This window comes from Motacilla alba, chromosome 10 (assembly GCF_015832195.1).
Source record: "Motacilla alba alba isolate MOTALB_02 chromosome 10, Motacilla_alba_V1.0_pri, whole genome shotgun sequence".
Taxonomy (NCBI): Eukaryota; Metazoa; Chordata; class Aves; order Passeriformes; family Motacillidae; genus Motacilla; species Motacilla alba.
This window is the reverse complement of record NC_052025.1, coordinates 13,391,217-13,417,432: the sequence shown is the minus strand read 5'-3', so window position 1 is coordinate 13,417,432 and position 26,216 is coordinate 13,391,217. Positions and strand designations below refer to the sequence as shown.

At 47.1% G+C, this 26,216-nt stretch overlaps 1 protein-coding gene across 3 annotated transcripts in view; it reads right to left on the bottom strand.

The window, feature by feature from the left end:
* Positions 1–26,216, bottom strand: part of NTRK3 (neurotrophic receptor tyrosine kinase 3) — a 216,634-nt gene that overhangs the window by 85,826 nt on the left and 104,592 nt on the right. For all 3 annotated transcript variants that reach the window (XM_038146716.1, XM_038146717.1, XM_038146718.1), the window contains exon 12: positions 18,055–18,243. In XM_038146716.1, coding sequence (XP_038002644.1) covers positions 18,055–18,243 — 189 coding nt within the window. The remainder of the gene's footprint in view (positions 1–18,054; positions 18,244–26,216) is intronic.

Sequence of the window (26,216 nt, the reverse complement as noted above, 5' to 3'; positions counted from 1 at the left end):
GGCAGCAAAACGGTGGCACAAAGAAGGATCACGTTTTCTCCAAGGTCTCCAAAGGAACCAGTGACAGTCCTGAACATCCAACAGGGAACAGCTTCAGCTCCAAGGCTCCCATCCTCTGCAGGAGCTCTGGCCTCTAGAGGTGGACAGAAGTGCTTGGTAAAGCCAGAGGGCTGGGATATCACAGCAGACATCAAGAAGAGACACAGATGGTGGACAGGATTGCACACAACTGCTGCAGCCTGCAGCTGGGACCTTCCCAGCCCAGGCAGTGCCAGGGATGCTCTCCTGCTCTTCAGAGGATGGGAGGAGCTGATCAAGGCACAGAATAAATCCTTGCTTGTTCAAGGCTCTTTACTCTGCCATCTGCTCCAGCAACACCTTATGTCATCTAGAAAGGCCAGAGCTGCCCTCCAGGAAGCCCAGGAGCTGTACAAGCCCGAGAGTCTGAAGTGTCAGGAAGAACATCCTGTGAGAAAACATGATTTTGTGGAGTTTACAAACTGAGGATGGAAACTGAGGAGCGCAGGAGATCTCAGCAGGCAAGGAGGCACCGATCACTACAGAGGAGCTGTAAATGGGAACAGGAAGAGCTGAGGGCTAAAACACAGCGAGAGCAGCAGGGAGTTTCGAGGAACAAGATTTTGTTGATTTCTTTTAAGCTGTTTGGATGCTGTGTTGTCCAGAATTATTGTTCTTCATCTGTGTCTCTCCAGTGCTCCCACTTTGCTGATTTCTTTGGAAACGAAGCTGCCACCACAGGTCTTCAGCTCTTGATAATTGCCCCAGTAGATGGTTCTCAAAATAAGTTGTCTTCTGCACCAAAATACGTCAAAGGGTGTTATTACACTTCCCAAGGGAGAGCTCCCAGCTCCAGATTTTGTTTCAAGACCATGTCTTGGTATCTTTCAGTATTTCACAAGCTCTAAAACACACACCCCAGGGCACAGGGAAGCTGTGCTCTCCCAGGGGAAGACAGAAAAACACGGGTTTATGCTGATACTACAGAGCTCCTGTGGGACTATTTGGATAGTGCCAACCAAACGAGTGTCAGGTATTTGTGGCTGCCTTCTTTCTGCAGAAGGGGCTTTGCTCCCACCAAAACCACATGAAACATGGTAGGTTTTTTGCAAGAGAATGTATGAAATGGCTGGAAAGCTCCTTGCAGCCAGTAAAACACTGATGAGGTGAGTGAGAAGCCATGGGGGGGGCTGCTGCTGTACAAGGAAACCCTCACTCCACCCCAGAGCAGAGGGTAAGCTTTGCAAAGTGGGGAAGGTCTGGCACAGCACAGCAGGGCAGCAATTCAAGATCTAAGCCCAAAATGTGTGTCTGCTGTTGATGAGGGGTCATCATTCAAAGGAGGGAGGATCAGGAGTCACTTCTGACAAGCTTTTTGCAGCTAGTGGTCTAGCTGTGAATTTTTGCTCAAGCAATCAGCTCTGAGCTTAACAAACCACACATCTGCCAGACCCTTCTCTGCCCCAGTTTCATTCTGGGTCTGCAAATAAGCCTCCCTCTCTCCCTTCTTCCTCTCACATCAACCCACCTGAATGCACAAGGCATTTAAAGCACTTGAGCCCAATCCTATTTCACACCACGTCACTGTGCAAGCCTTTGTGTGTCTGCCCCACTTGAGCCATTGGCATGTGCTGATCAAACAGAGATGGGGCAGTGTAGAGGCTGAGCTCACAGGCCTCCAGATGGGGAGGCACAGCAACATGGATACTCCTGGGAACACAGCTATCCAAAACCTATTTTCCCTCCACTGGAGGTTTTTATACTTGAGAAAGAGGAATACAACTTTACTTAAAAAATGAGGAAAATCAGTCATTCCTCTTCTCTATCATCTATCAACAAAAACCCTACTTTCCACCAAAGCTAGGACAACTCCCCCTCTATTTTAGCTGTTCCTTGAAGCAAGAATTCCCCATACTATGACTAAAACATACAAGAACATACACTTCTAACAGCACCTCCACATTTGCACATGCAACTAAATGTGAGAGATCACAGTCCACAGCCCAGAATCCAACCTCACTCTCAAAACCAGCCTGTGCACAGAGGAAACCAAGCTGAGTGATGCCAAAAGTGCCATCAGAAAGCAGGGAGAGTGTGCACAGAACCTGCTGTGTGTGGGACACGTGGGATGGCCGGCGGGAAGCGTGAGAGGGAAGCAGAGAGGGATGCCACAGCACGGAGCACGTGGCAGGGAGCAGAGGAGTGCAGGAGAGGGGCCGAGAGCTCAAGCTCACACGTGTGGGGCTGAGAGCACAACGCTGCTGAACATTTACTCTCACATTACAGATTTAATGGCTTTTAACAGGAGACTTTGTAAGCGATCAGGAATTGGAACAAAAGGAGCTAGGGGAATAATTATCCTAACCAGGGGAGCTAAAGAACATGGCAAAATCTGTGCTGAGCAATCATGCTAATTAAAGGCACCCAGAAGAATCAGGATAGAAACGCCAAATGGTTTTCACTCTGCTGCCCTAATCCACTAACAGCCTCGGCACTTTGACTCCCACCAGCTGTGGGAAGGACGGCTCTGGGTGAGCTGTTTTGTAGCAATAAATGACAGAGATAAACAAGTGACACAGGGGGGTTGGTCCCCTCTGCAGTGGAGCCCGAAGAGATGCTTGGCCCGCCAAACCGAACAGTGGCTGCTTTGCACCAGCAGCCTGGGAGAGGACCAAATGCTCTCACAGCCTCCAGCTGAGCAGGAAAGATCCCAACACGCTTCCCAGAAAGCAGAACAGCTGCTGGCAACTACCAGCATGAGGCTGAACACAGCCCACAGCCACAAGCCTGGTCCTTTTGGGTCGCGCAGCCCTGCTGCGTGACTGCCTCTGCAGGGAGCTGTGTCACACAGCTCAGCACACTGCTCTGTCCTGGGATGTGTTCCCAGTGCCACACCAGAGCTCTGGCAGCTTTGAGTATGCTGCTCCCTCGTTTGCATAGCTGCAGTCATCACAGGGCTAGGTCCGCTCAGATTTGGCTTTCAAAGGTAAGGACATCTATGCAGGAGGCACCATCCTGATCTTCTAATGCTTAAAATTCCAGCTGGGGATCTTGCCATCAGAAAAGCAACAGTTAACACTGCAACATGGGCACATTTTCACCCAGAAATGTGGAGACTTGACAAGTGTTCATGTTGTAGAGGAAAAAATGAACACTAGTCTGCTTCAGCAGACTAGAAGCTTTACAGGCCCAAGTAAAAATTCCCATGCATTCAGCTAGTGTAAAACCCAATCAGACTCCTCAAGGAGCTGCTGAGCCTTGGTCTGATGGGGATTTCAGGGGAATATCTTCTTCAGATATACCTGAAGTCAAACAGGACATCACATGCCAAGGTAGATGGGTGCAGAAACACAATTAACAGAACAATTAACAGAGTGGTAAAATCACCCACTGAGTACAGAGAAGTCTCTCTCTGCCCTTCCCAACCTCCAAGAGAAGGTTCTCCTCAGATAACTGCTTGGGTGAGATGTGAGTCTCTTCTCCCAGCAGTGCAGACCTGGGTTTTGTTGCAGTCACCTGCATTGGCGCAGAATGAGAGCTGTGCTGGGGAGGAGGTGGGGAGGCAGAAAAACCGATGCTAACAATTGCCATCAAGTAACAGCTTTCCATTTAAAAAAGGTAGGTTTTTTGTTAATCAACAAGTCCATTAACATGGAGCAAATATCTCTCTGTAATGGACACCCACAGGATCACAGGCTGAACTATTTGTGTGCAGCATCTTTTGATTGATTCACCCTAAAGATCATCAAGTAAATGAGAGAGGATGTAATACTTCTGCAGGAAACATTCCACAGCGGATACATTGATTGCAACACTCAGCCAGCTGCCGTGTGCCAGCCTCTTCTTAAAGAGACTTCATATTTGATTCTCCGATTAAATATTTCGGAATGGAGGAAAAAAAAATCAGGCCTAGATTTGTGCTTCCTTCATGGAACCTGGTATTTTTCCAAGGGGAATCACATGAGTGACCAATGTCCAGTCTCCTCCCTCTCTTCCTGTCCTCAAGACTTACGATTCTATTCCCTTGGTCCTTGTCCAGCCGCAGAGACCACTGCCACTCCACTGCCTGGCCTCTTCCCACTAAATCCTTGGATCAAGACAAGAGAGCCTGTTTGGTGGCACACCTGGAGACCTGTTGATTTATTCATTCAACCACTACATGCATTTTGCCTGCCAGTGCCTCTCTGACTCCTCTACTCTCACCACAACAGATCCATTTTCAATCAAAAGCCCACTAAAAGCCCAATAGGACAAGAAAAGACAGGGCTGAGAACGAGGAATACCCTGAGATGAATACAGAGTCAGAGAGTCCAGGACCCATGAGGAAATTAGCGATGAAACCATCAGCTGAATAATTTGCCCCAGCAGCAATCCCAGCCAGCAGGGATGGCCCTGGGGCCAGAGCTGAGAGCTTATGCTCTCTGCAGCTTGCAAAAAACAGGTTCTTTTGCCACAGACCAAATCCCAGGCTGACACCTCCTTTATGAGCTGCTGAAAAACACCATTTTCTGGACGAGCTCTGCAAAAACACAGTGACACTTCCAGTTTATGAGCAAGCCCTGCCACCGCTCCCCGAGCCACAGCCTTGGAGCTGTCAAAGCCGGGCTGAATGAGAGCAGCGGGGCCAGGAGACTGCTGGCAGCTCTGCTGAAGGGACGTGCTTATTTCACATGCAAATGAGCCACACAAATTGAGAGCAGACCCTCCTTCTCCCCTCTGAGCTACTCGTAAATTACAGGGGTGGAAGGCAGGTGAAGGGTCTTTGAGGCAGGTGAAACTCAGTGGTACAAGGGACCCAGCATCTCATTGGAGACAAGAGGAGAAAGCTGAGCACTCACTCAGGGCCCACAGGGAGACACAGCTAACCCTCTCCTCCTGAGATAAGCTCCATCAAGAGAGCACCCAGCCTGTTGGATTAATGACTCCTTGAGGCTAATCAGCAGTGCCAGCACCTACAAATGAGGGCCCTTGTCTGCTGTAGCTTCCATCCTTTCTCTCCTCCAGCACCATCAGGAAAATAAATAAATAAACAAAACAAGCCTGTAGGTCCCATCCAAGATGAACTACATGGGCCATTACAGCCAAGCAACAAGGTAAGTGCTGCAGGTATAGGCTCAGCTGTGGATTCTGGGCTCCTGCCTCCCCTTCCCTTCTTTTCAAAGAAAATAAAATTGAGTTTGCATTGACTACTGAGAAAATGAGACAACATTATACAGGACACGACCCTCTGCAATCAAATTAGGACATTGCAACACCGTAGCCAGCATGGAGTATGTAGCCCCGATAGGGTATTGGATCAAAGAGAATGATTTTATGCAGTAAACATTAAAAGACAAAAGGAAAATTAATCATATCAGGGCATCCATCATAACCAGAGTAAGAAATAAGTTTGGAGTAGCACAACAAGCAGCACTCCTGTCTGGGAGCTTCCCTCCCAAGTCTTTCTTGTGTCCCCACTCAAACTGGCCAGACACTTCTCAGAGCTGGTCATTAAAGACATGGCAAATGTTGGGAAATATTTTTGCCACTTGCTGCACAACTTCCTCACAGCCCCTTCCCCAGAGCTCTGACAGTTTTCAAGAGAGTAAAGCCACTGTTCACAGAGTTTCCAGCTGTGGCCCAAGAACAGCACACCTGAGGGTGCTGATTTCAGGGGTGCTCAGATCTGTTTAGATACAGGACCAGGTACAGCATCAGGGCTGTTCCTCACTCTCCCAGGACTGTGGGCATGTATATCTGGAGCCTGGGCTCTGTGCAACCTGGGAGGCAAGTTCTGCCACCCTAGGCTGGTCAAAACCCAGTTCAGCCAAACTCCCTTCATGCCTGTTTCACCCATCAGGCAGAGGAATATGCACCCAGTGTATTCATCCTGCTAGATGTGGGGAGGAGGACACAAACCTCCCCAAACTCCTGATTTACATAGCAGTCTGTAGCAGTGGTTTCCCAACTGCATAATGAGTACATTAACTTTGGCTAAACCAATTCTCCTGAGATGAAGAGATGGAAAAAATAATCGAAACAAACTGTGATAGAGTTTTTGATTAAGCAGCTGATGATCAATAAAAGTTATCTGCGGGGCACAGAGTGTTAATGAGCTACCATTCCTGTATCAAAGAAACACCTGAGCCCATGGTCCCTGCTCCACACAGCCCAGAGAGGTCAGTAAGACCTGCTCCTCCTGGACTGACACGGGGAGAACGTGGGCTATGGAGCCCACTGGTCTCACCTGCCCTTATTCCTGTTAAAAGGCTGATGGTGGAAGAAGGATGAGAAATAACCTTAAAGCAGGATGTGGCGAGAAAGAGAGGAATGAAAAAGGTTAACAGCCTGACTCAGACTTAAGGTGTTATGTTTGGGGGAAAAAAAATAAATTGTGGAGGCATTCATAGCCTTCTCAGACAGCTCCATTTATTTAAAGAGGCCTTGGAGCTCTGCAGCTGTAACACCAACACCTCTACAGCAGGGAGCAAGAAGGACCAGCCAGTGGGGCTACCAGCTCCCTGCCACCAGTGATGCAAGGCACAAAGTGACTCACTCCACATCCTGTGATTGCTATCCCCTTATCCTTTCCCCCACAACAATGTCATTGCAAAAAAGGTGTTAAATCACCGTAGTTCTTAATATCTTAAATTCATCCCCAAAGATTCTAAAGCATTAAAGAGTGGACTTTACAGAGAATTTCTCATAGTAACCTAGCCACCTGTTTAATACCACACAGCAGCAAGGCTGCACAAGGGTTTCAGAGAGAAAGTGGAAAGGAGAGCTTCATATTAAAGCTACAGAGAAGAGACAAGGCTCAGAGCAGCAGACATATAAAATATCACCACCTCCGCCTGAATTTAGCTATTTCACTGTAACTAATCATTTTGCTCTTCTAGAAATGTCTGGAGAACTGTTAGTGACCACAGGGAGCTGCTAGGATCTTTGTATTACATTTCCTCCAAAAGTTCCCTCCTCTGACAGCCCAGCCCAGCCTGCCTACAAAAGGGATTTGCTTTCCCAAAACCCACTTAGCCTTCCTGTCCTTAGAGGGTCTAGGGAAAGCTGAGAAAAAATCAGCAGACAGGATACTTGTTCTGAAGTGTCCCACAGGGAACAGAGGGGATGAACAGCACATTAGGATTTCTCCCCCAATTTCTCAAATTCTCACGGAACTGGGGTTTGCAATCGCCCTCTGCAGAGCCCATGTCAAGACAGATCATTAATACCACTCGACACTGAGGATCTCTTGTATTAAAAAAGCACAGCAATTACTTAGTTCAAATCTCTATATTATTCATAAGATCTATATCTATCATGGATATAGTATTTACACTGCTATGGGGAAATGTAATAAATAAGGCAATAAGCGTTTCCTTCCTTCAGGTCAAGATGAAAGTCTGCATCTTAGAGAGCAGTGCTTTCCTTGGGTAGCCAGGCTCATATCCCAGCCTCCCTGCCTAATTCGTGCAGCCAGGGACTAAAGCCAAGTTGAAAAATGACTTCTCTTCCTCTGAGCCCAGCACTCGGGTTCCACCACACTCCAATGACTGGAGGAGGCAATGCCTAGGTGGAATGAGACCTGCAAGGAGAGGTCTCTTCAGAAGTAGTCGAGAGAGCAAAGCAGAACATATTGAGACTGTAGCATGGCCCCCATGAAGGTGGAAAGGGAGAATTTGATCTAAGCTATCTGGAAAAGAGCAGGAAAAGTTGAGAATTGTCATTTTCTGGGATCAAAATATGCAGCTGACAGCTCCAACAATGTGTTTATCCATCTAAACCCCTGACTCCAAACGACTGGCTGTGAAAGGACTTCAGGTGGGGACTCATAAACTTGCAATATGGTCCAGTGGGCTGAACATGGGCCAGGCTGCTAGCTGTCATCAACCTGGCCTGACCTTGAGCAGACTGATGTCTTTCCAGCTGCCTCTCCTCATCCATAAAATGGAGATGAAGATGCTCAGCAGCCCCTTGATGGGCTGGAAGGAGAAATGCCACTTTCCAGGAAATAGTGGAGATACAACATGCCAGGTTAGTTCTCCTCATTAAGAGGATAAAATTTACCCCATGCCTCAGATACTCAGCTGCCTGCCATGCTCTCAGTAATGTTCCCCTGACATTTGGGCTCTGCTGGGATCTGGCACAAGAGCAGAACAGTCCCACCCCACCCCATCTCTGGGATTTGCCCAGAATTTATTTTTAACACAGCCTCAGTGTGAACATTTGTGTTGGGATTTGAATGAACTCATGCTGATCCCTGACTCTGAGCTCGTCTCACCCTGACTGTGCCAATAGCCAGGACTGTCAAGAGAACAGAGGGCACAATCTCCCCCACCCTTCACCAGGAGTCTGACATGAGGCAGACCCAAAGCCTCCTACCTCATTCCACGTGTAGGAAGGAATCTTTGGGCAGCCACCTCAGATGGAGCCATTCCTGCTGTCCAGGGTAACTAACTTGTTCTAGAGCACAAGACATGTTCAGCAGGGTCCTAAGCTGGGCTTGAAATGACCTTTCAAAACCTTGCAGCCCCACCTAAGTCCTTTATTTCCCTGGTTCTGGAATGCGAGCAACGGGATAGAGCTGAAGCTGTGGCCTATCTGTGAGAAGACTTGGAAGACTGGGCTGTAACTTTCTGGTATGCCAAGCCCTCAGGTACAGCTTGAAACACAAAGTCCTTGCTCTTGCATACACCTGCTGGCCACCACCTCCCTTGCTCAATGCTCCTCATCAATTACAGCACAGAGACATAAAATGACTGATACTTTTAATACAAAGAGCCTGTCATTTATTTATTAGCTGGCGACAGGCCCTGCAGTCCTGGATGGATGCATTATAAATCAGCTGCATTTCTAACCATTAAAAATTCATCCAATTCATAATGTAGGATGCCTATAATTTCCTTATTAGTGTTGAGTGTGAAGGATTTTTCTTTCTCCTCCCTTGGCTCTTTGCTTTCCCAAGATCTTGCTCATCTGAGGATTAGCTTGGCTTAATCCTGCAAGAGGGAGGTGGAGTGGTGAGAAGGGCTGGGAGAAGGAAGACAAGGACTAAAGAAATTTTGTTCCAGTGTTTTCCTCTGATTGCAATTTGCCATATATACTTAGGAGACTCAGCTGTCTCCTGTCATACTTATGGGAGCAAGAGAAACTGCTTGTCCTGAATTTAAGAGAGGTTTGTATTGCAGGAGAAAAAAAATTCCCTTTTATCTCACAAAGGGAAAAAAGCAGTATGGTGGTTGGACAGGGAAGGATGATGTAAAACCTGTTAAAAGTACAAGTAAGATAAGAACAGGTGTCCATACATTATAAACCAGTGCATTTAAAATAGATCAAACATATATATGAGATTTATATATAAAAATAGGTAGGTTTAGTAACCTTCAGACTCAGTGCTCTCATTCAGTGAGGAAAAATAGGTTAGTAGGCCTGGAAGAAAGGTGTGACATTTTTACAGACCCACAGTGGTGACAAAAAACTTCAGGTGCTGCTACAGCATCAGCAAAGGAACTTGGAACGAGCATCAGAAAAAGCTGAGTCTACATGAAACTGTAAATCATCACTTAATTTGAGTACTGCATCCCATATTGACCAGGCTTGGCTGCAGATAGCAGGACAGCCTTGGTCCTTGGTGTGGTACACACAGAAATGTTCATGCTTTCACTGAGTCTCAGTTTGTTCCCATCTCTTAAAGAGATGTATTCAGGGAGGGGCAGGGAGAGAGTGCTTGAACAGATTCAAGCCAGGCTCAGCACTAGGTAACTTGCAGTGTGTTTAGGAATGAGTGTGCAGGAATCTAAAAATGGATTATGCAATAAACCCTGCCTTAATGGGAGACAAGCCCAGGCATTGAGAGCAATGCTGTGACTCCAATGTACTTTTCACCTCGAGATGCTTGCATACAAACCTTACATCAGCTACACATGGAAATGGGTTTACTGGGTTCTCCAGTGGGTATGTTGACTTCAGCAAATCACATCTTGTTCAACAAGGCCAATGCTTTACTCTCAGCCATGGTGACAAACAGCTGCTTCAGGTCAGGGCCTTGGCAGCCCACGAGCAGAAATGCTGCTTCCATGAGCAGCAGCACCTTCCTTCACCCCACTGAGCCACTCCCTGTGTGCACCCATCAACAAGAGCAAGACACACTGCAGGATGTTGAGGTGGACTGAAGTGTCCAGCAATCAAAAATTTAAATTTCTGCATTTTTGTTATGTGAAGCAATCGTGCTGTGCTCCGCCTGCCCTGTGCTGCTGGGAGCCAGCTCTGCCTGCCCACCCCATCTCCTCAGAGCCAGCCCCCACACAAGGCTGGGAAACAGAAGCCTCCTTCCAAACAAGAAACTCTTTAGGCAGAATATTTTTTCTACATGGGTCTTTCCCCAGGTCTCAGGGCTGAATGGGATGTTTTGGGCAGTTTAGCCCCAAAGCAGCGCTAAGCACAGGTTTGGGGTTTTTTAACCTCTACTGATGTGCAGGTTCTCTGCTACATTCTGGGCTGTATTTCTTGTCCCACAGGGCAGCACCACTATAATGTTACCGCTGTGTGTGTGATCATGCAAAATTGTTCCAACTCCTAAACAACAGCAGCTATTTTTAATTAGGAATCACAATTTAACCAGACAACAGTCAAACAATGAGAGCCTGCAATCTCCAAACCAGAGAGACACCTCCTGTCTTATCACAGTGAGGCCCCATGCACTTGCAAGAGATTTTAAACCTGACAAAGAGCCTGGGGGGACTAAAAAATCAGAACACAATGTCCTTGCAAACTCTGGGAACTCCTGGTTCCTTCAAGGGTACCCCATGGCCAGGTACCACAGGCACATCCTCTTTATCCCAGGAATGCAGAAGTGCCCCAGCTGCCAATCATTGTAAGCCACAGAAAACTCATTCAAAAACAAGACAAATGTTTAAATGAGGGCCAAAAGAAATCAATACCACCGCTCAGCCCATGCACACATACACACACCAGCTATTTTTACAGTGACCCACAGCAAAATTCACACAATCCACGAGCCATTAGGAGGACGCTCTTGACATCTGGGCTGCCTGAGTCTGCAGTAGCTTCAGGTGGAGCACTGTGTTGCTACCTCTTGTCTTGCAGGGATGAAACCACACCCATGAAGAGAGCTGGCTGGTGAACAGAGCCCTGCTCACTCTGGCACAGACACTTCCTTCAGGTTTAAGCACATCACAAGTGCAAATGGATAGGGAGAAGCACCAAGACCCAGACACACAGCTGGTAACAGAGGGAATGTAAACCTGTTTTTATCCCTATTGTGTCCCACTCCTCTCACCCTGCCACAATGAGTCTGGACTCATGCCAGACCATGGGTGAGTGGACAGGGACACTATGGGGTGTGTGTGGAGGACAGGGAATTCTGCAAGAGGAGTGGGAGCTCATCTCCCTCTATGAGATGAGCAGGGGACTTGATAGAAGGTGGAATGTCAGGGTGTACATACAGATCCTCCATGAGATGCTGCATTCTTGGGCACTCTGGTCCAACCCAACTGATGCAGGGATGAGGCTACCAGGCAAAAAGAGCAGCCTGCTGCACTAGAGCCACTCCAAATCCAGTAGGAATACAGGTCAGGACCTCCTCTCATCTGGCTTGTAAAGTTCTTGACAGTTCATACATCACGAGCTCCCTTCCTGAAATTGCCCCAGGTGAGCCAACCCTGCTTCCTGGCCCCACAGACATCAGGATTAAACAGTCCAGTGGGGATGCTGTTAGGCACAAGAGAAAGCAGTGTTTTGTTTGAGACAATACTTCCCTGTCAACTCCTTGAAGTCTGTATCCAGCAGTCTCTCCACAGGCCGGTCACCATCAACAGCCCAAAGCCGCATTCTTCTTGATTTAAGGGTTTCTCTTCCTCATGGATCTTTACCTCCAGGAACCGATGCATCATCATTCAGCTGTGCTGCCAGTGTCACTTCCCCATTCTGGGGCTGGAGCCTGCTGGTCCCCCTTTGATCCTGAGTGTTGTTACAAATATCTCCAGTAAACACACGTCAAAGCAACAGAGAATAGATCTAAAATCCAAACAGCAGCAGGAGGTGATCATCTTGTGCTCAAACCAAGTCAGGTGCCCATCCCACCTGGAGCAAGACTGCTGGCTCCAGCAGCTCCTCATAAAGCAGGCAGGGACCAGGCAGAGCCACGCTGCTTTTCTTCCTCATGGTACAACCACACAGACAGTATCTCCAGAGCTGGCTGAGGGGTAAGGAATAGGCAATGGATCTTGCCAGCCTTTCCAAGACATCCTGAAAAAACCTCATTTCTATAGCACCATCACAGCAGGAAGGTCTGAAGTGTGAGACTGTGACTCAAAGTGCAGGTGCAATAGGTGGGATGGGCACTCCACTTCTGCAAAAGTAGGTTGGACTCCTGGAAAATGTGGATATTTATTCCGCTTGCCCTTTCAGGGATAGAAGAAAGGATGCAGAGCAGAAAATAGCTGCCGGCAGGAAAGCTGAGAGCTGGGAAGGTTGGCTCAAGTCCCACTGTCCATGGTATGTCTCCTGTTGGTCTGATGCTGCAGCCTGGGCAAGTGGACAAGAAGGTGATTCTGGGCACAAGGGAAGTATAGTTCTCCTCTGGTGGGGGACAGAAGCAGTAATTTTGGTTCCTCATACATTTCTTCAACACCTGCTCTGGGAACAGCCAGCCAGAGCCCACAAGGCTTCTTCAACATCCAAATCTTTTGCAAGATCTTTACATCAAACCTTGGAGCTCAGAGCAGTTTCCATGAGAGCCAACAGCAAACCAGAAGGGAGGGAAATTTGGAGGCAGAAGGTCATTGCAGAGACCTCCAATGCCTTCACCTGTTGGCAGGTGAGCTCTGAGGTCAGGGCTCTTCCACAGCCCCCAGCCACAAGCCCAGGCTTTGCTACGAACAGTGAGGAGACACAGCACAGAGCAGCAAAACACACATAAAGGAGTAAACAGCTACTCACAGGTCCTCGTTAAAACCCTTAAAACACCTCACATGAGCTGAGTGAGAAGGACAAGACTGTAAGACCAAGAGAGCTCCAGCACAGAAGAGTCTTCACCCACAAGTGCCTACTTCAGAAGAGTAATGGGAGCTGGGTCCTTCTGGAGAAGAGCCTGGGGACTTCATTTTAGAGGAGACAAGAGGAAAAAGAATAGTTTGGAGAAACAGCAGAGCTCTGTGTGAGGGACTGAAACCTGTGGAGCCTGGCCCCAGGCTGGGCATGGAGAAGCAGAGTGCTGCTGTCACTTCACCCTGTGTTCCACATTTATATTACATAAAAAGAATATTTGACAAATTATCTTATCCCTGGGAGAAAAAAAGAAAACAAAAAACAAAGGAAAAGTTTCTTTTCCAATACCAACTGTTTCAGTTTTCTTTTTTTAGGCAAATAAAACTACAAGCATTTATGACTTCAGTTTTATGTTGTTGCTGTTTTTGGCAAAAATGGGACCATGAACTGACTGAAAATAGAAATGCTGCATACTTTTTATCTTCCCATGCCCAGGATGAACAAAACACACTAGGCAAACAAAAAAAAATTAACAGTTCTAAGGGTAAATATCCTTTTCCTTTTAGTTTTTGAGATCTATTGAAAGCAGAGTTAAGAAAATCAATTTGTTTAAGAAATATGATTTTTGAAATGACCACGATGTTCTTTTTAAGCTGCACTGAAATAAAAGATAAAGACAGGGTACTGAGTGAAAGAGTGCTGATGGCGCTTTTATTGTGTGATTTGCCTTGTTTTTTTCTGAAGTACTTCTTTTTAGCCGATTACCACGTATTTACAGTTAGTGTAATTATATCTAATTACTTAATTAGCATGAATACGTGTAATTACTAACTTTGAATATGTAATTATGTCAGGGCAGCCTGTAATAAATGAGGTTGAAAAAAACCCTCATTAGGACTCTACGAAAGGACGGCTGCTCCACCCGTGTGGAGAATGCATCCCAGTCCCCAGACTGAGCCAGTCCTGGAAAACACAGCCAGCTCCAGTCCTGGCTGGCAAAAACCTCCCCCAAAAGCAAAGAGTTTGCCCCAAAAGTTCAGCTTCACATTACTTGTTGCAACTGAGCATCCACTGCTGGGATGCAGGTGGGGATCTGCCCCCCAGATCAATTTTCTCCATCAGGGTTTGGATTTTTTTCTCCAATTTGTGTCGTTCTCCAGAAGACCTGTTTTGTTAGATGAGAAATACAAGGGAACTGAACAACTCCAAAACTGTGCTGTGGCATTTGAGTAAAGCTCAAGAGATCAGATCCAATAACTAATCTGCATCTGATGCATTGTGCTTAGAATTAATTACTACTTAATTACTATTATTAAAGTAAAACGACCTTCCAAAATGTTTCTTCTGAAATATTACCAATATTTCACCACAGAAATCTCCAGCTACTCATAATTACAAAACTTGAATTTTGGGAAATCAAATCCTGAACTTCAAGAGAGGGAGATAACCTAAGGAGCTGCTGTTACTGCCAGGCCTGCCCAGGACAAACAGCCAAATTCTGGCCACAAATGAGGGGAGACTGGATCATGTTTTGCATTACCAAAAATCTCTGATCATTGGCTGATGTTATATAGTCCTAAACTCTCATCCTCATCCCTTTCTCTGCCCACTGTGCTTGCCACAAGTCCCATTCTTCTCCTCTGATGTGTTTATTTCCAGATGTGGAGGTGCAAACTCATCACAACCTGTTGCTCTTTGCCAAGCAGATATGAACTTGGTTTCCCTTCCATGTGCATAAGATCAGGAGAAAAAGGCCTTTTTAGGCCTTTTTCTAAAAAGGCCTAAAAAAGTGTGCTGTGAAATCCACTTGTGGTTGGACTGTCCACATTGCCAAACTCTTTTCTTAGCCCTCTAGGTTGGGCCAAGGACAGCTGAAGCAAGGACAGGATGCAAACCCAGCACAGCCCGGAGTTACAGCACAGAGATGGGGGAGCATCTTCTCAACAACTAAATGCTTCAACATGAGAAAACACAGTGGTCCTGGTGTCTTGCTTGGCTCTTTGAGAATCTCTCACCCAGGAAGGGAAAGAGAATTCTGAGTCAAGGTTGTCCCCCCTCTGCACTAAGTCAGGCAGTAACAGAAAGAGGGTGAGACAACTGCAAAAATCCCAGAAAGCCAGAAGTGAGTGCTGGTTCCTGTGCCCCTCATCCCATCAACACGAGGACAGCACATTCTCAGTGAAGAACAGGTCTCTGTCTCCTTGAGGAGACATTAAGAAGAAGATCCCATGGGTCAGCACTGCACAGAGGGAGCAAGAGGCATCCAGCTCCACGGGCAGTGAGCTGCTCTCCATATTTCAGCTGCAATTCCATTATGCAGAGGTAAGTGGCTGGGAATAAACATCCCTCATCCCTGCGTGATAAGTGATGCTTGCTAGTATGGAGGGTGACAGAAATCTATATCACATCAATGTACTATTAATACTGCATTAAGCATATAGAGTTTGCTCCCCTCGCTGCAGCACGGCAATGGGTATCGGCATGTCCTCGACCCAGGCAGCATCCAAGAGCACAGGGATGCTTGCAGGAGGAAGGAAGGAGAAAAGCTTCATGTTGGAGAGGGAAAATGCTTGCTGAAGATGTTGCTCTAGCAACAGCTCAGTGCAAAGGAGAGATGCTGGGTGTCGTGGAACACCTTTGCTCACAGCCGGGCAGCAGCTCTGGGGGAGGTGGTGGAGTGAGGAGTTTGCATCTGTACAGGCTCAGCTGGGCATAGAGGCACTCCCCAGCCCAGAGGAGCTCTCTTTAGAAGTGTCAGCAAAGGGAGAAGTGTTTGTGTCCAGGCTCTGCACAGGGGGAAGGAAAAACCCTCCAGCATGACAACCACAGGGAGAACAGGAGCAACAAATATTCTCCAGCCCAGGCTTATGTTGAGTAGAGCACATCAGATCAAACAAACCCCTTACAGCAAAAGCTCCCCAAAGCATGGTTAATTTAATAGGTGAATTATGAAACTTTCCAGCCTCAAGCAAAGCCACCAGTGAAGTCAGAAGTTTTGACCAAGTGAAAGCCTGGGGACTAAAATACAAAACACACACCAAGTTCAGCTCTGCCTGAGGGATCGAGGATTGGGTTTTGCCCCATGAATGACAAAGAAATATAAAAAAACTAGAGTTTTCAACATGAAAGCATCAAGCTGTAGTTTGCCTCTTATTATCCCCCAAAGGGAGCACCAGTGTTGTGGGGTTTGATTTCAGCCCCACTGCCTTGCAGTCCTGGAAAAGTTGGAGCATTCCCTCCTGTGGCACCCTTCACAGAAGTGCCTCCAGATGCCACCCCAAGCATCTCTGTGAACCCTTCAGATCCTACTCAAACAGCCCCGTGAATCTCTGAGGTCAAATCCTGCTGTGAGTGACATCCCCTGCAGCCCATCCAGCTCTGACAAGTCCCACAGGGCAAAGGCTCAGAGCAAAACTTAATCCTTTGAGGTTTAAGCTCTGCTACAGTCTCAACAGCACCCACGTCTTGCAATGGTCGGCGTGCAGATTAAAGAGATTTGAGACAGCACAGCAGGGAAAGGAAGAAAAAGTAAAGCGGGGGAGCCCTCCCTCCCAAGCCATCAGAGTTTGTAAATCATTTTGAGATGAGGTGCTATAAGCAATGTAAAATATATAATTAACAGCACAGAAAAACCACACTACATTCAGCTTCTCCACTCCTGCCTAATCACCACCCTCCTCCTCCCCTCTCTACAAACAGACCAAATTTAGCACATTGAAATGAAAATCAAGGGGAAAGCCAGGCACGTTCTTTGGGTACATCCCATCGCTCTGGCAAGGGAAGGACGGTGCTGAGGGCTTGGGCACGAGCCAGCAGGACCCATGAGGGTGCACAGTGGGGACTGCCCAAGGGATACCTCCATGGGGGGAGCAGCTGCAGCTCCCCTTCCCCCGATGGAGGAATGCAGGCCAGGAGCAGCGTGCTCCTGCTGAGCACTCAATGCCACATGGCTTCCTGCAGGCTGGGAGATGGGCCTTCTCCCTGCTTGCAGGGGCTGAGGTCTGTCTCCTGCCCCCGTGAGTCAGCAGCAGCCAAAGGAAGAGCAGAGGGGACATCAGCACAGCACTCCCTGCTTCTGGCTGGGCCACAGAGACAGCCCAAGCTGAAAGCCTTTCACCTTCTGTTTTGCAGGGTTTTTATTTTTCCAGTTCTACCTGGAACCAAGACACACCAAAAGGATGCAAAATAGCAAGAGAGGAACGTTACCCAAACCTCCTGCATTGCTCAGCTTGCATCTCAGAGCTGGTAAGAGGCCTGGGAGAGCTCAGCTACCGCCTGTGAGCCGCATGCTGGGGAAGGCTGCATCCCACCACTCGCGTGGGAAGTGGTGCAGGACTCCCAGAAAAGCATCCTTTTACACAGCACTTTTCTTTTATGCTCAGAATTTAGAAACACAACATGGAGAGGGACACTTGATCACCACCTGCTAGTCTAATGAGCCCAGTTCATGAACCAAATTTATACAGGAAAGATGCAGAAGCTTTACAGAAGCCCATAAAAACAAGACATCCAGCATCTAAAATTCCTGGAGACAAAGACAGCTCTAGGCATCTGCCACACCTATGCCCATGTATCCTGAGCTTCCCCCTGGCCCTTTGGGGAGCCAAAGAGGCAGCCCCATGACTGGGAAACTGCTGGAGGAGGAAGGGGAGGCAGGTCCTTTCCCCAGCCAAGCAGGGGTCACATCCATCCCCACGCTCCCAGGGGGCTCTTGCTCACACCTGGGACCTCATGCTTGGAGCTGATGAGGAAGAGCCCAGCTTGGAATGGCACTTTCAGGCGGAGGGGGAAGGTGACGGGTGGGTGGCAGAGGGAGGGTGAAGGGAGGTGAAGGTGAGAGTGGAAAGTCTTTTCTGGAAGCATCTACATGTATGTTGTGATTTCTGAGACCTGAGATTCACTTTGGTTTCTGGACCATACCAAGACCCACTCTCCTCAAAAACCTCCTTCTCTTCTTCCTCATCCTCTTAACCTCTCCCTCCCTGCCCTCCTTCCCCCAACCCCCCCAGCCCATCCCTCAGCCCCAGCGGGGGCTGTGGCTCGGGCACTCACACGTGTCTGGCTTGTGGCAGTTGTGACCTTGCCGGAAGTACTGGGGGTTCTCGATGACGGGGATGCGCGTCATGCCGATCACCACCGTGTCTGGGCCAGCGTCCAGGGACGAGGGCGTCGTGATGCCATGGTTGATGTGGTGGAGAGGACTGGCTGAATCCTCCTCCCCGCTGATCACTGCCACGGGACCTGCAAACAGCACACGCATCCGTCAGGGACAGCAGAGGACAGGGAGGCCTGTTGATCACATGCTCATGGATGGGTCACCACCAGCCCGTCCCAGCGTTCCTGCCAGTTGTCCCATCCCCGGGCTTAGCTTCTCTGGGCAGCTCGCAGGGTAGGGAAGACATCTCAAGTTTTTCTTCCTGGCTTTGAGGTACCAGGCTAAAAATCCCAAAAGGTTAAGCAGCTATAGGTGACAGTGCATCAGAGGTGAGCCATGCAAAAAGTCCTCTCCTAAGGCTGTCATGAGAAAGCAGTTGCTGTGGTGCCTGTATACTCTGGCATCACAAGCTTGGCAGAAATCATAACCAGGCTTAGACTGAAGAAACATCACTCTGAAAGAGTTACTTCACTCAAATCCATATTTATGATATGTCTGTTGCTCAGCATGTTGCCCATCTTTTTGCCCTCCTGCAGCTTCACCTGAGCAAACTCACTGGGTTTCAGTCAGGATGATGCCTACAGGGACCCCACAATGTACTGGAACAGATCCTGCTCAGCTCAGGCTCATTCCCACCACCACCACCACAAATGGCAGCATCTTCCCCTTACCCTCTTGACCTCCAAAAGTTCACAGCACCATCAGACAGGCAAGAAAATGAAGCAAAGTAGTCAGGCATGCAAGACAGGAGCAATGGAAGGCTTCTATCCCTTATGTTTTATTTTGGTATTAGACCCTCCACTACCTGTTGCAGCCATTCTTGCTGCATTGGTGTTGGACAAGGTAGGGACCACTGTGAAATCTTGCATATCTTTCAATATTTTAACATGGGAAGAAAATCCACACTCAACAAGTGACACTCCTTTTATCCTGTCTGGATTTTACCAGGGACTACCAGAAGCTCAAGTAAAAAGGAGCAGAGATGCTGCAGTTAGGCTTTCAACTTATTCAGAGCAGCCAGCCTTTTCACCTACATTGCATAAAAAAATGCTCATCTCCCATCAGTAATCTGCTTCTAATTGCACAATTACTTTATTATGTAGCACTGGCAACAAAGAAGGGACTCTTCAAGCCATTTTACTCTCCAGAGCTACTGGGAGGACGAGGCGAACACCGGCTCCATGCAGCCATTCTGCCTGCATTAATCTAGTCTAAAGGCTGCTCATTTTTGGAGCTTCAAGTATTGTTTGTTCTTCCAAGTGGGATATAATAAAGTTATTGTGTAATTAGCAGAGTCTTGGCAGCTGTGACAGGTGTTTTAGTCATGAGGAAAAAAAGCTCTCGCCCTTTACTGTGAATTCCTTCTGGCAGGTTCTGGCTTTTTTAATGTTACTCCCCGGGCCCGCGTGACTTTCCAGCTCTTGGGGTGCAAAGGCAAAATTCAGCTCTTGATGCAAGATGCCTCTGTTGGGACTACACATGGTGTATTTCTCCAAACACAAAAAGCAAATGGGCAATTTTGGTTTGAATTACTTTTGTTCCTTTGCAACATCAATTCATTGCAGACAAACCAGGAGGACTCAGTTTTGCATGATGTGCACGTTCCTTCAGCCACACCCTGCACTGCTGGTTGGTCCAGCTGTGGTGGGAAGGGCAGAACTCTGCATTTCAAGGTGCAGTTCAAAAAAAAAAAATCATAAAAATATCAATTGATATAGACTGGTGTAAATAGTCTGAGAGAAGACCATAAAGATTTGCCTTGCAGTAGGAGAGGCCATTGAGGGCTTACTGCTTTCCTAAAGAAGCCTAGGCATTGCTCCAAAGAATGGCACCTCTTCAGGCAAGGGGATGTGAAAGGCCTCTCTGGTGAGTTATAGTCAGGCTGGATGAGACTTTGAGCAGACTGGTCTCATGCAATGTGTCCCTGTCCATGGCAGGAAGGTTGGAGTAGCTGATCTTAAAGGTCCCTTCCAACCCAAACCACTCTGAGTTTCTGTGTGAAGGAAGTTTTTATTGCCCTCTATTCTGAGAGCAGAAACCCCACCCTTGTGCCAAGGAGCAAAGAGGATGTAACCAGCCATGGTACAAACACCAGGCTGACACAGACCCTGCTGGGGACCTGCTCCTCAGGGACTCACAAAGCCCTGCCAGCATTGGACCCTTGCTGTTCTTGCTTGCTCAGCACCTCCTCATTTTTAGGGAACACAGATCATGGCAGTGTCCCTCTAGCACAGGCAGATTGAAAGGGCATGGCTACATCTAAAAGAGCAGGGGACAATCCAGGAGGTTGGGTACTTGTGAAAACAAGCACAGCAAGCATCTATTAGCCAATGTTCTTGAGGCCATTTCCCTGACAATAAACAGGCCCAGAGTTTGACCTTCTTTACACTCCACAGGGTTGTTTTTGGTTTTTTTTTCTGTGGTTCACTTCTTAGGAGGACTTTCTTCATGTGTTATCTTAGTTTCATCCCCAAACATATCCAAGATCTTTGAGGCGAGAGGTAATCACATCTCAGCTGATCCACAGCTGCATCCTCACTCCTCACAACGTTCACAATGAACATTGTGTCCTGTGAATGGACTCAGCCTCCGAGTCATCCAGTTCAGGTCATTGTCACCAACCTTATCCATTTACAAGACCTTCCAACCCCCAAAAGCCTCAGAGCTGAATTCTGATTCTCCATCTCAACCCCTTCACATCTCTGCAAAAGTGGGAAACCCCAAGAACTGCAAAGGCAGAGGCACCACAGGGAGAACACAACATGCAAAGTGTATTCTACCCTTGCAGTAATCCAGGGACAGTTTACTGCCTCCAGCTGTACTTCCAGGTCTTGAAAAAAACTGAAATAAATCACATTCCCAAGAGTCCTAAGGAACACTTACAACAGATTCACTGCATTAGCCTCCCAGCTTTCCAAAACAGTTCTGGTGATTGTAGGCACTGATTTGACATGCCCTAGAACATATAATGAATCCAAATATCGTCTAAAGGATATCATTTGATTAAAGGCAATTTTCAGTTGAGGACTTCTCCAAGTTTCTCCTATTTGGTTGTGGGGTTTTTGGGTGTGGTGGGGGAGTATAAATCTGGACAACATTAATTCCTACAGTTGTGCTGCTTTATCACATTAATTCTCTCATTCCCATCTCTTCTAGGTGGTCACTGCTGAGATCCAGTTCCCTCTAAGCCCACGGCCCCTCTGTTGTCATTCTGAGACTCAGACGAGTGCTGGACTCACTGTGCAAGCCTGAGACAAACTTTAAAAATATTGTGGATATCAAACAGCCACCAATCACTTTTATAGGTGTGACTATTGCCCTGACTCAAAACATACTCTGCCATTAGCAATTCCTCGAAATAAAGCAGCTACCTAAACTTCAAATTTTTAAATTTATCTTGGCAATAGCATATATTTTTTTGCTTTTAAGTAGGCAAAGAGGTTCAGTTTTCTGATATATAATGCTGATGAATGGCTTTATTTGGAAGAATTCTCACTGGTTTCACCAGTGCATTTTCCAGGTAAGGGTAAAGAAAAAAAATTAAGCAGAAAAATAAAAGAGAGTACAGACTTTAGAGATTTAGCTTTACCTTCCATTTGGCAGGGAAATGTGCAGAGAGAGATGGAAAAGAAGACAGTTTTGTATAGTAAAAATGTGTAATAATAGACAAAAAGGTGGCTTGGAGTAATTCCTAACATACCATCGTGTGATTTTAAAACATTATATAAAATGTTTCAGAGCTTTTCAGAACAGTGGCTGTTTTTGTGAATAACTCAGCCTGCATTATGGACAAGCGTACTACAGATATTAACTATAAAAAGGGTCTATTTGTTAAAACTTTAAGACGTCTGAAACAACTGAGTTCTTTTCCATGCTAACCCCATGCAGCTTTCCTAACAAGGAGGCAATACCAGCAGCAGTGATGGAGGCACTCCATCACTCCTTTTCCCTGTCAGGAAAGGCTGGGGAGATGTTAGGGCTGCCCAGGGTTACCCCTGAGGGAAGAATCAGCCACTGCTCCAGCCCCTTCACAGCACCAGAGGGAGAGTCAGCCACAACGACCTGGAAATCAGGACCAAATTCATCTGATGTTCACCAAGGAGCAGTGAGGCAGCTCGGAAATGTTACTTTTGGAAATGCCACAAGCAGCAATTCTGTTCTGCCTTCCCTCCCACATCTCCTCTACAGCCAACTCCTCTTTCCCGAGAAAAACACCTCACTCAAACACCACCATTCCCAGCCTCATCTCCACCCTCTGTTCTCCCCCAGCCTCCCAGTCAGGCTACGCTACACTCCATCCATCCATCCATCCATCCATCCATCCCAAAAATGTTCCAACTCTTCTCATCTCTTTGCATCCACCCTGATTTTATCATCTCTGTAAACACTCCTCCAGATTCACCCAAAATGTCTGCTTTTCAGAAAACCTCTCATTGCCTGTTCAGCACTGGTCCCCCTGGCTAAAGTAGAGTTTGGCTTGGTGTTTACCTTCACCTACCCGTTTATCTGGAAGCTCTGTGGACAGGATATAGCTTTCAGTCCAGTTCTGTGAATTGCCTGGTTCATTCACAGTGTTATACAGACAGCTCGTTACTCATGAAAAATAAAGCAAATAATAATAGTAATAGATAGCTTAGGGACCCCTGTTTGCAAGATCATATCATAGTGGGAAATTATTTATCAAGGCTAAGAGCTATATTTTATGATAAAACAGGCTCAGGAATATAGGGTACTGTATAAATAACCACAGATTAGGGAAGATAATGGTCACTTCTCACATATTTGTAACAGAATGAATGCCCCAAGGCAAACAGGTGAAGAAACAACAAAAACTCCAGCTTGGCATTACAGTAACCTCTGCAAAGCAACAAAAGCGGCTGAAGGTGAAGAAAACATGACCTCTAAGGGAAAACTGAAAGAATTATGCTTTGTGTTCAGAGGAGAAGACTGAAGGGACACGTGATAACAGCCTTCAAATATGTAAAAGGTTGCAGCAAAGAGAAATATAATAGCTGTTCTCCACGTCCACTGGGGATAAAACAAGAAATAATAGGTTTAAATTGCACTGAGGGAGATTAGAGTGTGAATGTTCTCCCTGATGCCTCACGGTACGGCTGGTTGAGCACTGGAACAGATAACCCAGGGATGCTGTGGGGGCTCAGCCACTGCCAGGCTGGGGAGGGAAAGGTTAAAGGAACTTCTTTCAAGGACAGTTTAGCTACAGGGAGTGATGCTGCTCAGAGCCCTCACAGGCTGCAGCACTTTTTACTGGAGCCAGAGCCCTCAGCATCTTCCCTTTCTGATGCTTCCAAAGAAACTCCAAGGAGGGGCCTCTCCAGTGCTGCAGAATAGTTTGGGCTGCATCAGAGGCACTGTGGGTGTGGCACTGGTCTCCAGCATGGTTTCAGAAAGGACAACTCCCTGCACATCCCAGGCCAAGGGCTCAGGACAGAAACCAAGTTTTCTGAGGCAGAGAAGAGTGATGTGAGTGCTCAGGACCACGGGGCAATCCCCTCTTCCCACCCACACCTCTGGGAGTTGTTGTGCAGAACACCATTTTTTGATCAAAAATGATCACTGCAAGAGCTAATTGTGCCATCTCCACTTTCCTTTGTAATATAAAGAAGCCATATAATTAACCTACTTAATTAGGAACTGTATATGACCCATAACTAGGGAAAAAAAACCTCTCTTAATAAAGTGGGTCACCATGCATTGTATAGCAAGCACAGAAGCAGACCTCATTAAATTCCAATATATAGTATATAAAATCCCTTCCTCCTCTGACTCCAAACCCCTGTTGGCACTTCCATATTTCCCCAATCATAATCTTAAATTCTGTTCTTCAAAAGGTCATATCACCAACTGGCAAGTAGATAATTCCAAGGCTACATCTCTCAGCCCAGCTTTAGAACTCAGAGCTACACGCACGCACATAAACAAGGGTAAAAATAACCCCAAACTTCAGCTCATCAGGAAAACAAACAAGTTTAAAAAGAAACTTAAAAAAAATTACCAACCTTTTGTTGGAGCTGAAATCAACCCACACCCCAGGGCTGATCTCTGCACCAGCAATGAGGGGAACTGAAACTCATAAAAGAATAAGCGAAAGCACAATAAATACAATTAAAAATCCAGCCATGCTCAGAGCAAGATTGCATTTACTGTCTCATAAAGAGAGACTCGTCCTTTCAGGCAAACAAAAGAAAATCAATTTCTTAATTTTTATTGACAGATGTGGGCACGGAGCCAAGGCAGAGCTTGGTGCCTAGGCGGGGCCTGTGTGGAGCCAGCCTGCCACGGGCTCCAGCTTGTTCTCTGCCCTCCTACAATGGGAAGCAGCCACTTCTCATCCCCAGAGTCACCAGTCCCAACCACAGTGGTCTATGATGTGGCAACTCTTCCCCTGAGCCACAGCAGACCCCACACTAGTGTAGAACAATGGCCTTTATCCAGAGTTCCCTTCTAATTCCTGCACTCAGCGCCTTCTTTGCCGCCATCACCTCAGCCGTGTCCAAGCAGCATTTCCCACATCCATACAGCTCAATTCCATCTCCACGGCCCAAATTCACCCCAAGCTATCCCTGCATTTTGCCAATGGACCTGGAGGGCATTGCTGCAGAGGCTGGCAGGAACAGCACAGCCCCTGCTTGGACACCACTGTGGTGGCTGAGGGGCTTCCAAAGGTGCCAGTCCCTTCTCTGCCATAGCCCAGGGCACACAGACTCTTCCATCAGCCTTTGGGGAAACAGCACATTCAAAAAATCGAATCCTTGAGCTTTGCAGGCAGATGAAGACATCAAGAACATAAATCTGAACTCTTTAAGGAATAAACTCCAAATCCTCAGTTTCCAGCCCCTCCAGTAAAAAAGACAGGAGCAAACAGCAGGCCCTTTTCCCTTCTCAACAGCATGATGGGTTTGAGATCCTGATGATCTCAAGGAAATGAAGATCGCTCTGAACTTTAGGGTAAAAGGAATGGACAGGCCTGGGATCTCTGCACTCACCACTGCTTAGGTTGGACACGTGTCTCCTCCCCCATTTGCACCTTCAGCCCCTTATACATTGCAAATGCATTATCATATAAAACAAGCTGTCAGATCCGTTGTCAGTGGGCGATCCCTACACAGGCAATCCTTAAAGCACTTTCTTTCCTGATGCAACGCTGCCAAAATACTGCCATTTATAGAAGCCCCTTTCCATCTTTACATATTGACATTTCCTTCTCTGATTTCCTCAGGTGATTGCAGCAGGGAGAAGGCAGCTCTTGCTACAAAAGGGGGTACATTAGAGCAGAGGGGCTGCAGCAGCCCTGCACATCCCCCCCTTCACCCTTTCCAGCCATCCTGGCAGTCCTCTTTGGAGCATCACTCCATCTGCTGTAGAGGATGTCCAAACTCCCTCACTCCTCCCATGTCCTTCCCTCACCACTCCTTCTCAAGTTTATTTATTGAGCTTAGACACCAATCCTATAAGCCCTCACACTCGGGAATGGAAACATTAAGATCAAATCATATAAAATATAAAGCCAATGCCTATGACGGCACAAATGCATAAATCCAGCAGAACAAGAAACAGAAAATGCTTACAGTAAAAATGGTAATACAATCTGATAATTAAAAAGGGTGGGCTCTGACAAGCCAGAGCCATGCATAACAACAAAGACAGCCAGCACTCACAGGAAAGCAAAGCAAGAATTTGTACATTTAGGCTTAAACTCCAGCCCAGTGTTACCAAACATCTTCAGCTCAGAAAGTGTCTGACCAGCAGAGCAACTGCCAACAGGCCACAGGACAACCAGAAGAATATTTTAGAACCTGCAATGCAAGGATTTGCTGATGCCTGAGCGATTGACAAGCCAATACCTACACCCATGCTATAACATATGGGTACTGGGAAGTTGGTTCATTTGCCAAGATATAAAGATTTTCACTGCTGAGATCAGGTGAAACAACTAGCAAATAGTGCAGGCAACGGGAGAGGAAGAGAAGTCATTTTTATTCAATTGTCACTGCAGGGAGGGAGAAAGTGTTTAGTCTGGCAATGCTGCTGCTGGCAT